Here is a 17,150-nt window from a genome sequence, read left to right as displayed (position 1 = left end):
TGCCTTATTTAGTTTGGTTGAATCACACTAGAGTCTGTTTTCCCTCTTCGTGCGATTCGTTTGTGGTGAGAACGTGATCCCAACTAGAACAGACCCAACTGCAAAGAAGTACTGCGCCTTTTTGGACTAATCCAGCTGCCTTAGTCGGATGTGCTGTCCCATCTTATGTGGTGTGGAGGGAAAATATTTGTTGACAGCGCTTTACCAACAATTTTAAACAGAAAGAAAGAGAGAGAGAGAGAGAGAGAGGAGAGAGTGAGAGAGAGAGAGGAGGGGTGGGGGGGACATTACCTGATGAATGGTTGGAAATATTTTCGGAAGCTGACCATGTTGCAGTTTATCTAAATGAATTCACGCCTCCTCCTGAAGTGACTTGCTATGCGCCTTCACCGTTCGCAATGCATTAAAACATTGTTTTCCAGCCGCAGATGCGCTTCATTCTCAAAATGTATAGTTTGTCTAAAGTGAAGCAAACTATATAGTATACTATGAGCAGGGATATAATCAGTCAGCGCAGTCGTCCTTCCATAGTAAACAGTGACATTTTGTGTCTGCCGGTTTGTTTACTTTAAGGAGTTTCATTGGCATTTTCCCACACGTTAATTCTGACCAATCGATAAGCAGTTTAGGAAATACGTTCAACAGCATATGGCCAATAAGTGATGTGGATTTTGTCACATGACTGCATTTTGGTTCTAGTGTGGTGTGAAAAGGACCCAAAGACAGTAGAGAAATGCTGCAATGTATCATTTGTTACCCTTGGTCCGGACTAAATGAACCGAAGCACAGATGTGAAAGCACCCTAAGATATTCTAGATAAAAGTCAAGAGCTCTCTCATCCTCCATAGACAGCAATGGTCCAGAGTTGTTCAAAGTCAAGAAAAGGAATCAAAAACATGGCTTCAGGGGTTTAACTTTAATCATACGAAGCTCCAAGAACCCTTTTGTACACCAGAAAAAACTTTCGCATCAATGTTGTGAGTTGCTCTGCTGACTGACTCCAATGGCAATATGCCATACTGCCCATAATAAACACACCTTAACAACCTCATGTGGAATAGAAGATATTGGCAAAGTCATATTAAATGTTTTGCCAAGATTTTTGGTTCATTTTCTGGACTTCTCACACTGGTTGCAATCTATGGAGGATGAAGGAGCTCTCGGATTTTATCTAAAATAGTTTAATTTGTTTTCTGAAGATAAACAACAGTCTCAGAGGATTGGAATTTCACAAGGCTGAGTAATTAATGACAGAATTGTCATTTGTGTGTGAACTAACCCTTTAATTAGTCAATGCTAGGATGCCATTTTTACTCCAGGCTGCAATTATGAAACTAGGTTTTCAGCAGTGAGAAATAAAAAAGCAACATTAGCAATGTTTAAAGTTGCATTTGTGAAGTATAGCATTTCATTTACAAAAAAAAAAAAAAGTTGTACTTGTGAGATGTTCCAAATTTCCTTATTAGCTGTAGGCAAAAACAGGCTTCCACGCTTCCCTCCCGATAAGCTTATAGCTAACCCTAACCCTTTCATCCACAACAAAATGCTGCACACAACCTATCAAAATAGTGCGTTTTGAGATAATGACATGAACCCCACGGAGACGAGATACTAGATTCAGTCGGAAGCGCTATTAGTGCTCGGTTGGCGCAGGCGGCGTGTTGATTAGAGCTAAACTTCGGCAGTCTACTCCTTCTTTCATTTTGGTCTCAGCCTACGGGTGAAGAGGAAGTTCAGAGAGGTTTTGCGAGCGTTATGTTTTGCCTCAAGTCTGCGCTTCACAGCTAGAGCGAACAAATCAAGGCCGAGCCCAGCGTGAGCGAGAGTACTTGCATATGAGGGCAGTTGGCTGCGAATCCTTGAAGCCGTGTTGAGCCGAGTCTGCGTTTGTTCAGTCTAGCTGTGAGGCAGTAGCTCTGAAACGGAGCTGAAAAAAAAAGGCTGACTGTGCGGCCCGTGCGTCTGCACACCGGTTTGGATCGTCTTCAAGGGAGTCTGGTCTGGCTGTCTGCCTCCATAGCGTCGGCTTGTGGTCTCCCATGGGAGTATGAACTTTTGTAAAAACCTTAAAACCCATTCATTCACTTCAAAGAGCGGGGCTAAAGGAGCACATTAACGTTGAAATAATCACTCGAGCGAGTTTTGCAAGGGCGCAGGTGGCTTTCCTTGAGGTCAGACTAGGTCGATTTGTGTTTAAGCTTAACAAACTACCACTCAAAGGATATTTACATGCATCCGTCCATGTTGAGGTATTACTTTGGATTAGTATTTGCTAAGTGCTTTCAGAATTGACTGTGCAGACATTCTGAAATAAGATCAGGGCTCAACAATAAGGCATTTTTTTACGTTGTATTTTAAATGCTAAAGAAAAAAAATTATTTGCATGTTTTAATATATTTTAAACCTATTTAGTTTTTTGGTTTGTATTTTGTAATTATTTTTATGTAAAGCATTATTTATTTATATATTTATATATTATATATTATATATATTTAAATATATATTTATATATTTTATTTTATATATATTATTTATTTTTATTTATTTTACTTAAGAGAGTGTACATTTTCCATTGCTAATCTTTTTTTACAAACTAAAATAACCGAACACAACACAAAACAAAAGTTTCATAAAATAAAAAATATGAAAATAACAGCAACAATAAAATAGTAACATAAATACTATCATTAACTAAATATACTTAGGTCGAATCTTTATTTATTCGCTCAACTTTAGGTACTTATCAGCTGTAAATTCATAATTTTCAGAATGATTAGCCTCCCTTTGATTTTTTTATTATTATTATTTTGTTTTTATATTTCCCAAATGATTTTTAGCAGAGCAAGGAAATTTTCACAGTATATCTAATAATATTTTTTCTTCTGGAGAAAGTCTTATTTGTTTTATTTCGACTAGAATAAAAGCAGTTTTTAATTAAAAAAAAACATTTTAAGCTCAAAATTATTAGCCCCTTTAAGCTGTATATTTTTTTCCCGATAGTCTACAGAACAAACCATCATTATACAATAACTTGCCTAATTACCCTAACCTGCCTTGTTAACCTAATTAACCTAGTTAAGCCATTAAATGTCACTTTAAGCTGTATAGAAGTGTCTTGAAAACTATCTAGTACAATATTATTTACTGTCATCAAGGCAAAGATAAAATAAATCAGTTATAAGAAATGAGTTACTAAAACTATTATGTTTAGAATTGTGTTGAAAAAATCTTCTCTCCATTAAACAGAAATTGGGGGAAAAAATAAACATTTTTAAAGTGGTAAGTTAAAACTATTTTGTTGTTTTTGTATCTTTTTTTGTCATTATAATATATGCATAATTTAGATTATAACTCTTAATTTGTAGTTGTTTGTAAACTATTACTAAATGCAAATGAGTTTGGCTCAAGGTAAAATATTCTGAAGTTGTCTCAGGTTTAACTTTTTAATTTGATTTATAATACTTTTTTGTTTGTTTTTAAAGCAGAATCAAATTCTCATAAAATGTAACATATGGAAACATATTTGACTTAATGTTTCTGAAGTATTATATGCCAAAAGTTTCCCTTAAAGTTAATATAAATTTTTTTAAGTGGTAAATGAAAAATATTTTGTCAAATTTGTATATTGTGATTATAATATAAGTTTATTTTAGATTATATTTATAATTGTTTTGTTGTTTTTAACTGAATGCCATTAAGTTTGGCTCATCGTAAATTGATATGAACTTGTCTCAGGCTTTACTTTTTAATTTGATTTATGATTTTTTTTTTTAAGCAGAAGCAAATGCATATGTAAAATGTAATATTTGGAAAAATATGTATAGCTAAATGTTTCTGAAGTATTATATGCCAATGGGGGAAAAAATCATTTAGTTTTCCTTCTTAAAGCTAATATAAATATTTTTTAAGTGGTAAATTAAAAATATTTGGTCGTTTTTGTATGTTTTTTTTTGTGTGATTATAATACAAGCATATTTTATACTATAGTTATCATTTTATAGTTGTTTGTAGACTGCTAATGAATGCAAACGAGTTTGGCTCAATGTAAATGATTATAAAATTGTCTCACACTATACTTACTTGTTTATTTTATTTTATTTAGAATTCTTCTTTTTTTAAGCAGAAACAAATTTAAATATAAAGTGGAATAAATGGAAACATATTTAGCTAAATGTTTTATGTTACGTATAAGTATTATAGCCACAGGAAAAAATCATATAGTTTACCTTCTTAAAGTTAATATCAATATTTTTTAAGTGGTAAATTTAAATAATTTTGTCAAATTTATATATTTTTTGTGATTATAATAGAAGTATAATTTAGATTTTATGTATATATATATTGTAGTTGTTTGTTGATTATTACTGAATGCAAGTGAGTTTGGCTCAAGGTAAATTTTTATGAAGTTGTCTCATACTTTTTATTTTTTAATTTGATTTAAAGCTTTTTAAAGCAGAAACAAATGTATATATAATATGAAAATATATTTAGCTAAATGTTTCTGAAGTATTATAGGAAAAAAGAGAAAATTATATTAGATTTTTAATTTAAATCATCAAACTACAATGCAACTGTGAAAGTTATGAATTCATGCACAATTTTGTTGACTGCATAAGCTGCAAAAGTTTTCTAATTAACATAATTAAATTATTTAAGCCTTTGAATTGCACTTTAAACTGAATATTTTGTATAATAACTAGTAGAAAAATTAAGTCTTCATGGCAAAGAAAATTAGTAAATTAGTTATTAGAAATGAGCAATAAATAACAACTATAACGTTTACTAATTAGTGCTACAGTATAATCACGAATTCAAAATGAACGTTTTTGACAATATATGTGTGTGGTGTACTTTGTATATTTATTATTCATATATAAATACACAAGTGCATGCATATATTTATATGAAGTATATTTATATATAAAGGTTTGTTTAAGACTGCATAAGCTGCAAAAGCTTTCCGATGATACTGACACTTTACTGATGTAGACAAATATGCTTAATTAGCTAAATTAGCTAATTACTGTTTTCATAGTGACGCATATAAATCAGCACAAAATATCAAGCAATTCCACGTCAGCAAATGTAAGATGCAGTGATGCTGATCGAACACAGGCCTTAAAAAAACCAAATCTCTCATTCTTACTGTTGAGCCCTGGAAGTTGATTGGACAAATTGCCAGCATTGCCGTTTAGGGCTTGGTCTTACTTTTTATTTCTATCTTCCGCCACTTGTTTTCCAACAGAGAACCCAGGCCAGAACCTGAACAGAGTGTTTCAGGATGTTCCGAAGCGAAGAGGCGGCTCTGAAGGCTCCACGCGGCCAGGTCTGTCTCTCACGCCTTCCCCATCTCGTGTTATGGCTTTCTGGAGTGTCAGATCCGCTGTGTCTGTGTGTTTTTGTTGTGCTGGTCTGTTTCTTCTCAATTCTCTGGCCTGGAATCTGTTGCAAAACAAGTGAGCGAGACCGACAGACAGACAGGACTTTAAAAAAATAAGCTGCAATCCAATCAGGAGGCGGCTTTTTACAATAAATGCTACACCTTTGACTTTACAGATTAGTCTCAAACTCTTAACTACTCAATCACGGAGGTCTTTCGAGAAGCCTGTCCTGTTATTTGGTGGTCAGCTTGTGTGTATAAATGTGCATGTGTGTGTGTGTGGCAGAATTCTTCAGGCAGATCCACAGTGCCACCACATTACAACTGGTGGTTGAGTCTCCCCCAGGGCGGCGCTGTGGGTGGCTGTGTGTATGTATGTGTGTGTGTGTGTGAGAGAGAGAGAGAGAGGGCGAGAGAGCATTACTTCCACCTCACACACACACGTCCAGCTGCTCTCCTCACACACCAGTGATTCTGACCTTGCCCTGCTGCCCACTGCTCATCGGGCGCTTTCTCCTCTGCCACTTTTTCCCTTTTCTCTGCATATTTATTATTATTGCGCCGACCCGTCTGATGATACTTCCACACTGAGCTCTGTTGTTTCTCATGGACTTTGGCCAAATTCGCGCCGGCTCTTTGTTGTGTGGACTGGTGGAGGACAGGAAACTGTTTGAGTCATTGCGCAGGAAGTGCTGCTGTAGCCGCCGGCAGTGCAGGTGCTGATACACACAGTCTTATTATTATTATAGACAAGTCAATGATTGCGAATGGGTTTTTGGATCTTGAGTTTGGTTGCATAAAATGAAAAGGTGCCTATTTTTGAGAGCAGTATAAGCCTGCGTTTGTGTTTCACTGCTTGCTTTGTCTTTCTGAAATAGTAATGATAAAAAGTCACACTTTACAATAAGGTTTCATTAGTTGTTGTATTTACTAACATGAACTAAGTATGAACAATACTTGTAGAGCATTTATTATTCATACTTCAACATCAACACTTACTAATGCATTAATAACATACCTGTCAACATTGGGATGTGAAAATAGGGAATTTGCCCCCCTCCTCCTTTAAAAAAATCCCCAAATTACTAAATATGTTCATTTGAAGCGGTTCCATTGTAAATAAACAGTTGAATGGTCAGTAATATGTTTTATTGTTATTATTTACAAAAGAAAAAATACATTTATACATTAGCAGCAAATACATTAGCAAACAGTTCAGCTTATTAAAATTAATAGCTGTTATAATGAAATAAAATCAAGCCATCAAATCTCAATAGCCGTTTTTTCACTGTATAACTATATATACAGTGTATATATAACTCATTCTGATTAAAGAGCAACCGATGAATCTCTTATTTATTTAGATTTTTTCGTTTGATCACATTAAATAACAGGCGTCACTTTAAACATGCACATATCTAACAATATAATGAAGGCATTCGACTGCTTTCCTCATTTTTATGCTCATTTAAGACGGAATTAATTGTGTTTGAAAAAAAAAAAACACCAAGATCGACATCTTTAGATATTATTATTATTTATTATGTGTGTATGTTACAGAGTTTCGCTCCGCTTTAAATTGCGTGTACAAAATCCGTTTGGGAAACAGCGTCTGTTTATCACTATGAAGCGCGTTAGCTGATTGTCATGCACCATTATATGACTGTTTTGAGGATTGCATAAGAGGGGTGATGGCACCTGTAATGAAAAAGAAGGGAATTGCGCCATTTTTATGTTTATTTATTTTAAGTGTTTACGTGCCTAATTAAAGCGAAAGCACAGAACAGACTCACATTTAAGAGCAAGGGGCGGCTCCTGGTGGTTCGGCAGTATTGGTTTAGTATAGGGAGGCTCGGCTCTTTAATGTTTCTTGCCACCCTTCAGAGAAACACTGAAAATACGGGATGATAGCGGGATAGAACTGTAAAATACAGGAGAATCCCGGGAAAAACAGGAGGGTTGACAGGTATGATTGTTAACATCCAAATTCAAGTCTGTTAACATTAGTTAATGCACTTTGAGTTAACATGAGCTAACAATGACTGTATTTCCATTAACCAGTGTTAACAAACATTAATAAATACTGTAATAAATGTACTGCTCATTGTTTGTTAATGTTATTAATTGCATTAACTAACATTAACTAATACAACCTTATTATAAAGTGTTACCCAAAGCTATGTTTTTTGGGGTGTTCACATTTAACAGCTTGGGTTAAAATGGTTTAGTTATGAAATATAAGTATTGAACTTAAACAAAAGACTTTAAAACAAACCAAAAACAGCCACTAAAATAAATTTAAAAACTTTTAAAAGAAATTTCCCCAACATTGATCTCTTTCGCACACAAATTTTGTAGCAAAAATCTGTGAAATTTTTATTATTTTCTAATAAACAATAATTAATATTGTACCTTATTGTAAAGTGTTAATAAAACAAATCCGTTTTAGAGGGCAGGTTTGGATGAAACGGTTTAGTTATGAAATATGAATTCAACTTAGACAAAAGACTTTAAAACGAATAAAAAACAGCCTCTAAAAGAACTGAATGCTCAAGTGTTGCCCTTTGTAGCTTAATACTGATCTTTGTGTGTGTTTGTGTGTGACGAAATCATGTCTGGTGTTGGTTTGACTCCTTACACTTCAATAAGCTCTTCACGTGATAATGCAATACTTGTCAAAGAAATTTCCCCAACACTGTTAACTTGCACATACATTTTATAGCAAAAATCTGTCAAATTTGAGTTATTTTATAATAAACAATAACTAATACAACCTTATTGTCAAGTGGTATCAGAACAAATATGTTTTTGGGGGTGTTCACGCCTGGAAGGTTGGGGAAAAAAATGGTTTAGTTAAGAAATATATGTCTTGATCTTAAACAAAACTTTCAAACGAACCAAAAACAGCCATTAAAAGAACTGAATGCTCAAGCAAACAATGCGGTGTTGCCTGTTGTAGTATAATACTGCTCTTGGTGTGTGTTTGTGTGTGACAAAAAATCCTGGTGTTGGTTTGACTCTTTTAGAATTTTAATATAATCCACTACTTTTAAAATAAATTTCCCCAACATTGATCACTTGCGGACGCACATTTCATAGCGAAAAATCTAATTATTTTATAATAGACAATAACTTATGAACCAAAAACAGCCACTAAAAGAAATGAATGCTCAATGCTACAATGCAGTGTTGCCCATTAAAGTTCAATACTGATATTTGTGTGTGTGTGTGAGATAAAAAAATCCTGTTGTCCTTGTGTTGGACTCCTTTACACTTTTGCATATCTCTTCACGTGATAATGCACTGCTTTTAAAAGAAACTTTCCCTAACTCTGATCACTTGCGCACACACATTTGAAGCCAAAATCTGTGAAATTTGAATTCTTTTAAAATATTTCCCAGTTGAGCAAATGAGACATTTCCACAGTTTTTCCTATAATTTCTATAATATTTTTTTTCTTCTTGAGAAAGTCTCATTTCTTTTAGTTTGGCTAGAATAAAAGTAGCTTTTAATTTATTTATATTTTTTTAATTCATTATTATTTTTAAGTCTTAATTATTATTAGCCCACTTAAGAAATTCAAGTTTTTGAATAATTACACTAGTTACGCAGTTACACAACACACTGTTTTTAGCGGCTTTCACAATGAGCCTAATTTGCCTAATTAACATAATTAACCCAGTTAAGCCATTATTGGTCCTACTAGTATAAATACTACCTATCTTGCTAAATATCTAGTAAACTTATTATGTCTTTATGGCAAAGACGAAAGAAATTAGTTATTAATAATAAGCTATAATTAGGCCCACACGGAATCTGCGCTTGCAGAAATATGCAGACTTTTAGCCCATCATTGAGTCCATAAATTTACTTTTGTAAATTAATATTTATTCAATTAAATTAATTTCACTAATATTATTATTATATAATAACAGTAATATTAAAATGTCTATATGATTCATTTACAATACAGTTTGTAAAGTAATATTTTATGTATTTTAATAGATATATCATATATGAGAGGCTTGCTTTGTTTACCAAATAAGTAAATCTGATTGGATTTGCATTGCAAACCTTAAATAAAAGTTAAAAATGTATAATGTTTTGTTTCATATATAAAGTTTTCAGCTATGATACTCCTAAAATCAGACCGCATAAATACAAATTTACAAAATTCTCAGCAGAAATAGCAAAAACTCTGCAGATTCTGTCTGGCCATATTTATAACTGATAACTATTATGTTTAATAATTAGTGCTGGGCAAAGAGTAATCATGAATAATTGCATTCAAAATAAAAGTTAGTTTTAATATTATATGTGTGCGTACTGTCTATATTTATTATTTGTATATAAATACATGCATGCCTATAAGTATAAACTATATAAGTTTTGTTTTATGTTTTCGTGTAAATAAGATATAATAAATATACACTATAAAAAATTATTGCTGCCTTAAACTTCAGTTGAATCAAATTAATTTTCCTTTTCATCTCATCTGACATAAATCAACCTGATTAAAAATAAAAAAATTAACTTTGTGTAACTTAACATATTTTGATGAACCTGATAAAACAAGTTAAAGTAACATAAAATGTTTGTTGTCTTTACTTTCTGTCATGATATTGTTTACAGTGTATACTGTACACACATATATCTTATGTCAAAACAAACTTTTATTTTAGATGCAATTGTTATAATTCTACTCTATTCTATTCTAAAAACTTTATTCTAATCTATTTTTAAAAGATTGTATTGAGCATGCTTATCCCAACATGCAGCATTGTTTTAAATGCTTGGTAACATTCATTGCAAAATATACATCATCACAGTCATTTTTTTTGTTTCACATCAACAATTGTGAGCACACCCTAAAGATCATATGCTTCATTTCAGAACAAAACAGTTCTGTATTTAGTTACGCTTGACGTCACTCACAGCTTTCTCATATGTTCGCAGGTAACATCACCACACGGATCCGCACACCTGAAACCGGCTCCGATGAAGCCATCAAGTCCATCTTAGAGCAGGCCAAGAGAGAGTTACAAGTGCAGAAAGCAGGTGAGTCCGTTTCTGCTCAACAGGGAGACCAGGTCCGAGGTATTCGCATGCGTTTTCCCACTTCCTCACAATCAGTTACATCGCTTGCTGTAGGATAGGACTCACGCTTGCCATCTAAACACTATCATTTTTTTCTGTTTTAAATGAGATGATATGTTTTGTGTTGAAGAGTTGATTTGGCATTGTCATACTAGCTCAGTACACTGTTCAAAAAGTTTGGGGTCAGAATAATAATTTGTTAAATAAAGGATGCATTAACTTGATCAAAGTGACATTTATAGATGTTCCTTTAAACCAGGGCTGCCCAAACTTCATTATGAAGGGCCGAAAACCAAACTTGATTGAGGCTAGTGGGCTGGATGTAAATATAATTGCCATGGGTAATTTCCAAATTTATTTACTGAAATTTAAGGATAACTAGAATACATTGCTATATATTAACTAATACTGTATGTATAGTTTTATATATATACAATCTAATTTATAACAGGATGGAGTTACACTAGTTCTTGCTTTAATTTGCTCACTAATGTCTTCTGCATAGTCCTCTGTCCGTCGAGGGACAGTATTTACATTTTTAAAAAATCAGATTCATTCACAACATTTGGGTGACATGGTGGCTCTGTGGTTAGCACTGTCACCTCCAGTCCACAGTCCCGGCTGGGTCAGTCATTTCTGTGGAGTTTGCTCGTGCTCTGGTTTTCCCCACAGTCCAAAGACATGCGCTGTAGCTGAATTGAATAAACTAAATTGGCCATAGTGTACAGTATGTGCGTGAATGAGTGTGTATGGGTGTTTCCCAGTACTGGGTTGCAGCTGGAAGGGCCTCCGCTGTGTAAAACATAAGTTGGCGGTTCATTCCGCTGTTGTGACCTCTGAATAAAGGGACTAAACATTGTATGTATATTTGTATGCAACATTGTAACATTGTATGCACATTTTCACTTAAAATAAGGTTTTCAACATTGATAATAATAATAAAATATTTATTAAACATCAGTTTAGCTCATTAGAACACTTTCTGAAGGATCACGTGATCAGAAATGGCCAATTTAGTAATAAATAACATTTTAAATGCATTTGCTGCTTATTTATAGCTATGAAGGTAGTAGTTTGGTTTAGGTGTTTGGTTAGGGTTAGGGATGTGGAATAAGATCATTTTTTTAATAAATACTAAAGGGAATGAAATAACTTAATAATAAGTAGGTAAGTAAAAGCAATAGTTAGTAGTGTGAATTACTACTTAACTAAAGTGTAGCCAATGCATTTGGAACAATTATATACTAGTTTTTGTATACAAATATATAGATATTTATGCATTATACGTACAGTATACTTAAATGTGCATTTATTGATTTTTGACCTACATGTGGATTAATGGGTTGTATCTGAAAATAAAACACACCAACCCTTTCCATCATTCTTACTCTCTTCTAAGATGGGATGGTGGCCAAATCAAAGGTTATAATGGGCCAGCTTTGGCCCATGGACCCTACTTTAGGCATCTCTTCTTTGAAAATTGTAAAGATTGTATTTATTTTTTTAAAAGTCATAAAAAAATGCAAATTTTCACTTAAAAATAAGGTTTTCAACATTGATAATCTTAATAACTTATTTATTAAACACTAATTTATCTTATTATAACACTCTGTGAAGAATCATGTGATCAGAAATTGCCATTTCAAAATTGTAATACTATTACTATTTATACTGTACATTTGATCAAGTAAATTCAGCCTTGGTGAGCATGAGATAAAAAAAAAAAGTCTTACCAGCTTCAGCATTTTGAACAGTAAACTGTAAAAGAATTAAATAAATCCGTTAATTAACATATGCCCTTTGCTCATGTTTCAAATGTGTGTTTTATTTACTCTTTTGAATTGCATGATGGGATTATGATCTTCGCTCTGACAACTTTTGATTCTGAAAATTGAACTCTACATTTTACAGAATGACTTTTATTGACACTTATGTTAATCAGAAAATAAATGTTGTACAAGTAATAATAAATCAAGAAATAACTCAATACACACAATAGCAGGTGTGTTAGCGGAATTTACATCACCAACCAATACAGTATATCATCTCAAACTACTAACAATGCCAATAAAGGTCACTTTGCTAAACTTTTCAACATCAAAAGTTGTCAGAAAAGAGATCAAGGTCTTAAAATACGATTTGAAAGGAAGCTTAATTAACGGATATTTATTACAGTGTCATGTATGTAAGCTAAAAATGTAATTGCAGTGCAGATTTTGCACAAGTACTGTCTAAAACTACAAGTGAGTAACATACAGAGTCATAACCCCCCTGTTTTGATTGTTTAAAATTCCCTCCTTTACCTTTTCCTGTCCAAGCTTGTGTTCTGGAATTAAACTAACTGTCTCTTCCCCACCTGCCACTGCAGACGGCGTGGGGGAGAGGCATCGGCGATCAGGTTACCACAGAGGGTCGGGCAGCTATTTCCAAATATATGCACACAGTCTAAGACTTGGTGAGGTTTTGTGCTGTCTGTTGAAAGTTTCTTCCCCCCCACCCCACCCCAACCCAGATTTGAAGAGCGCTACTGCTTCCAATGAACTTCTCACTGTCATAAATCAGTCTGAGTCATGGGGATTTATGACCGATGTATGTTTTATATATATACATCAATGAAAAACCCTGTGTATGTACATGCGCCGGGAAATCTTTTATGATTTAAGTCGGTCGAAAGCAGACGTTTTTGTTTAGCTGCTGTTCGCGAAGAGGATCTTCTCTATGTTATGTCACATTAAATGTTACATTTATTTTTTTTAATATCGCTGAGTAGGGCAGCTATCTCTTCGTAGCATCCTTTAAGCAATATTTCAACCCAAATTTGATCATTTATTGATCCTCGATTGATTCCAGATCTGTATGATGTTTATTCTTCTGTGGAACAGAAAAGAAGATCATTTGAAAAATGTTCATGCTGCTCTTTTCCATACTGTAAAAATGCTGTCATGCCCAAAAGTGATGATATTTTTTTTTTTTTGCAAGTTTAGTTAGACCATCAAAATATGAGGAACCGGTTATATTGGCTAAGGGGAAATTCTAAAGTTGGTTAATTTGTTTAACCTATGAAATTGTTTAGCAAAATGTACCGCTTATCGCTAAATATTTGTATAGACGATTGTGGTCATGTCATCGGCCCATGAACATTTCCTGCTTGTTGTCAAACTATTTTATAAATGTAACAAGAGGCAATTCAATCATAACATAATAACAGCTACCATAACATTATTTAAAAATATGTGGGCCTTTTTGGATTCTCGGAAACTATAGAAATTAAAAATGTAAAACACGAAATACAAAAGGACCATTATTATTGTTTACATCCCTCAAAATGATCTATATGGTTTAGCGGCTGTTCCCCTGCGCAGTCCTCAATAAGCACGTTTGCAAGCATTAACACAAACAAAACAAAGTAAAATTGCTTTAATTCAATAGAAATTATTCCAAAACAGCCCAGAAATGAAATGTTTGGTCACACTTTATTTTCAGGTATACTTCTTGCTATTAATAAACAATTAACTAAGAATTCTAGTTTAATAAACTTCTAATTTGCTGCTAATTAATAGTTATGAAGGTAGTCGTTGGGTTTAGGTGTTTGGATAGGGTTAGGGATGTAGAATAAAATCATTCTGTATGAATACTAATAAACAGTTAACATCGTAATAAGAAGCAGGTAAGTAAAGCCAGTAACTATTAGTAGGAGTTGCTACTTAAACTAAAGTGCAGCCAATCTCTGTTCCTTGTAACTTCCGTGCATTAGGAACATTTGAATGCTGCTGTTTTTGTATACTAATATACTTATGTGCTAAACTTACCGTGTACTTGAATATGCATCTGTTAATTTTGACCTATGTGTGGATTATTGGGGTATATCTAAAAAGATTATCGGCAGAAATATGAATGTGACAGACAGAGCAGCTCACTGTTTCCAATGCTTGAAATGCTGAAGAAAATCCCAAATATTGTTGTGAGAAGTTTATGAAGGCAACTATGAATTGAACCGATTGTCTTCTGAATAAGGTTTTAGATGGTATTTTCTTTTCAATTTATTTCCGTGTAATGAATTTTAATGCCAGCACAGCTGCTTTGTTTACCGTTGAAGCACCATTATTCTTGCTGTTACCAACAGGCAGTATTTGCATTCGTGATTTTTAAATTTTTTAATTCAAAGCTAAAGTCGAACCATTATGTTATAACTTCTCATTTTGTAATTATTGTACTTCAACTGCTTCCTGTGCAAGTGAATGTTTGTAGCATTTTAGTGTGGATTGTGATTACAGCGCAGCACTTTATTTCATCTCATTTTAAATTGCTACTGATAGTTCAGCAAATAAGCATCTGGTTCCTCTACTTGTACTTTAATAAATTTATTTATTGATTTTAAGTTTGAAGCTGGAAGGTTAATGGATTAATTTAAATCAAATCAGTATCAGGACTTGTTTGTAGAAATTGTAGAATGTTTTCATTGATCTTAATTCAAACTAATATATCGAATTATGTCTATTCATGAGAAAAAAAACTATTCTACTATTAGGTGTATGACTGTGCACAGATGATTGCAGTCAGTAAACTATTTTAAAACACAGACGTCAAATGAATCTGTTTATGAGCTATAGAAACACATGGCAGCTATTGATCAACCTTGAGGAGATCATAAATGGTAAAAAAAATATACCTAATACCTAGTCCTAAAATATAATAATGTATATCTGAAATATTGTGAAACGCTTCAGGCATACATATAGACCATGGGGGAAAATAAGTATTTGTCTCCATTTTTCTCGGAAAACATATTTCTGATGGTGCTGTTGACCTGAGATGTTAAAAGCAACCAAAGAAATCCATATATGCAAAGAAAAATCTAATTAGTTTAATAATTAGTGTAATAAACTGAAATGACACAGTTAAAAAGTATTGAACACATGAAAAAAGGAATGTGTAGAAAGGCAGAGAAAGCCTAGACAGCAGGTGAAATCTCTTAGAAATTATTCAGCAACCTGAATGTCATTATACGTTAATATTTGCTGCTTCACTCCAGCATCTTCATTAGCAAGAGGATGAAGATAAAACCAAAGTGGACATTTCAGCACGACAATGATCCAAAACACAGCCAAGGAAACTTTCAAATGCTTTCAGAGAAAGAAAATCAAGCTGTGGAATGGCCCAGCCAATCACCTGATCCGAATCCAATAGAAAATACAAAATAAAGCTCAGATTTAATAGACGAGACTTACAGAATCATCAAGATGTTTCACTCTATTGAAGTCTGTGAAAAGAATCACACATGAACAATGCATGTGACTTCATTCTGCTCATGAGAGGCGTCTTTAACCTGCCATCACCAAAAAAGACTTTTATATAAAGTGTTAAATACGTTTCAGTAGTTCAGCACTTTCTTCTTGTGTCATTTCATTGTTATTTCATTATTGTTTTATTTTTATATTTGTATTATTTGGGTTTAGTTTACAAAAACTGATTCAATTTCATGTCAACAGCTCGTTTATAAATGATTATTCCCAGAAAAAAACATGACGTGTTCAATATTTATTTTTCCTGCTTTAGGAGTGTAAATTGACTCTAAATATAACTCAACGTGATCAATAAAGTCATACTAGCTGTAAAACCTCTCAAGAGCAGTTTATTCTGTCCAAAAAAATAATCATAAAAATCCATAATCGGCCATTGAAAATGAAGATCAGTGTGTCAATAGTGTCTACCATGCAACAGTGTTTATGATGCTTGACAGCTTGTGATATCATACTTTTGTCTTCCACAGAAGAATCTAACATAGATCTGAAACCCATGAGGATGACTAAGCAATGTAATTTCTCTCTTCTTTTTCCCTGTTTGAGTGACAATTTGGTACAAACCGATTGTGACCGCTCACGTTTCGTCTTGTGTTCCCGCAGTCGAGAGCTCTCAGCCTCCGTCCTCCTCCAGCAACTCGGACGAGAACATTCGCTCCATCCTCGAGCAGGCTCGCAGGGAGATGGAGGCGCAGCAGGTGGCACTGGAGCCCGTCTTGAAGGCCAGCTCCATGGGCCCGACGGACCTCTCGCTCCTGGGCTCCAAACTCCTGGGCTCCCCGCTCTCCACCCTGCCCTACACCCCCATCACCCAGTCCCTGAAGAAGCCCTCTAGTTCACCGCTGCTGGACTTCCACCATGGTGGAGTGAAGAAGGAGATGGGCGAGGTGGCCGTTTCGGATGTGGGTCTGGACGGAGTGGTGCCCAAGCTGGGCCGTTTGTCTGAGAGCGGTTTGGGTGGAGGCTCGTGGAGGGAGCACTGGTGGAGCACAGGCCTGTCAGAGCGCCGCGGGTCCAGCCAGCCCTCCGTTAGTGAAGACGCACACAGTCAAGAGGACAGCAAAGAGGTATAAATCATGGTGTTCCTGTACTGTTATTGTATTTGCTTCTATATTTTATAATGTTTTTAGTTTTGTGTGTGTGTGTGTTTGTGTGTGGATATTCATTGTCTATAGAAAATCATCATAACCTGTGAAAATCTATACCTTATACCAAGTTCAGACCGTTTACGATTTTCAAAGTAGTCGTGTCACAGATGTTTTCACACTGCATGACTATCTGGGGTAGCGTTTTTGCTGCTGCTTTGTTTACACTGAAAGATGGATCAGCGACAGGGGGTTTCACACTGCATGACTTCACAATAGGAAGAATCG

General features: G+C 34.2%; 1 protein-coding gene across 11 annotated transcripts in view; it reads left to right on the top strand.

Annotated features, from left to right (window-relative positions):
• cux1a (cut-like homeobox 1a) overlaps window positions 1-17,150 on the top strand; it is a 254,392-nt gene that overhangs the window by 192,146 nt on the left and 45,096 nt on the right. For 2 of the 11 annotated variants that reach the window (XR_012386449.1, XM_021479404.3), the window contains exons 16-17: window positions 10,337-10,438; window positions 16,381-16,844. Coding sequence is in view for 10 of the 11 variants with exons in the window: in XM_021479404.3 (XP_021335079.2) it covers window positions 10,337-10,438; window positions 16,381-16,844 (566 nt within the window). In the remaining variant the exon portion in view is untranslated. Of the gene's footprint in view, window positions 1-5,245; window positions 5,327-10,336; window positions 10,439-12,845; window positions 12,933-16,247; window positions 16,293-16,380; window positions 16,845-17,150 lie in introns of all 11 variants that reach the window. The other 9 variants (XM_068223832.2, XM_005172718.6, XM_073914977.1 and 6 more) reach the window with 9 other exon arrangements.

Source organism: Danio rerio, chromosome 10, assembly GCF_049306965.1.
Source record: "Danio rerio strain Tuebingen ecotype United States chromosome 10, GRCz12tu, whole genome shotgun sequence".
In the NCBI taxonomy this organism is placed as follows: domain Eukaryota; kingdom Metazoa; phylum Chordata; class Actinopteri; order Cypriniformes; family Danionidae; genus Danio; species Danio rerio.
This window is presented reverse-complemented; position numbering and strand designations above follow the sequence as displayed.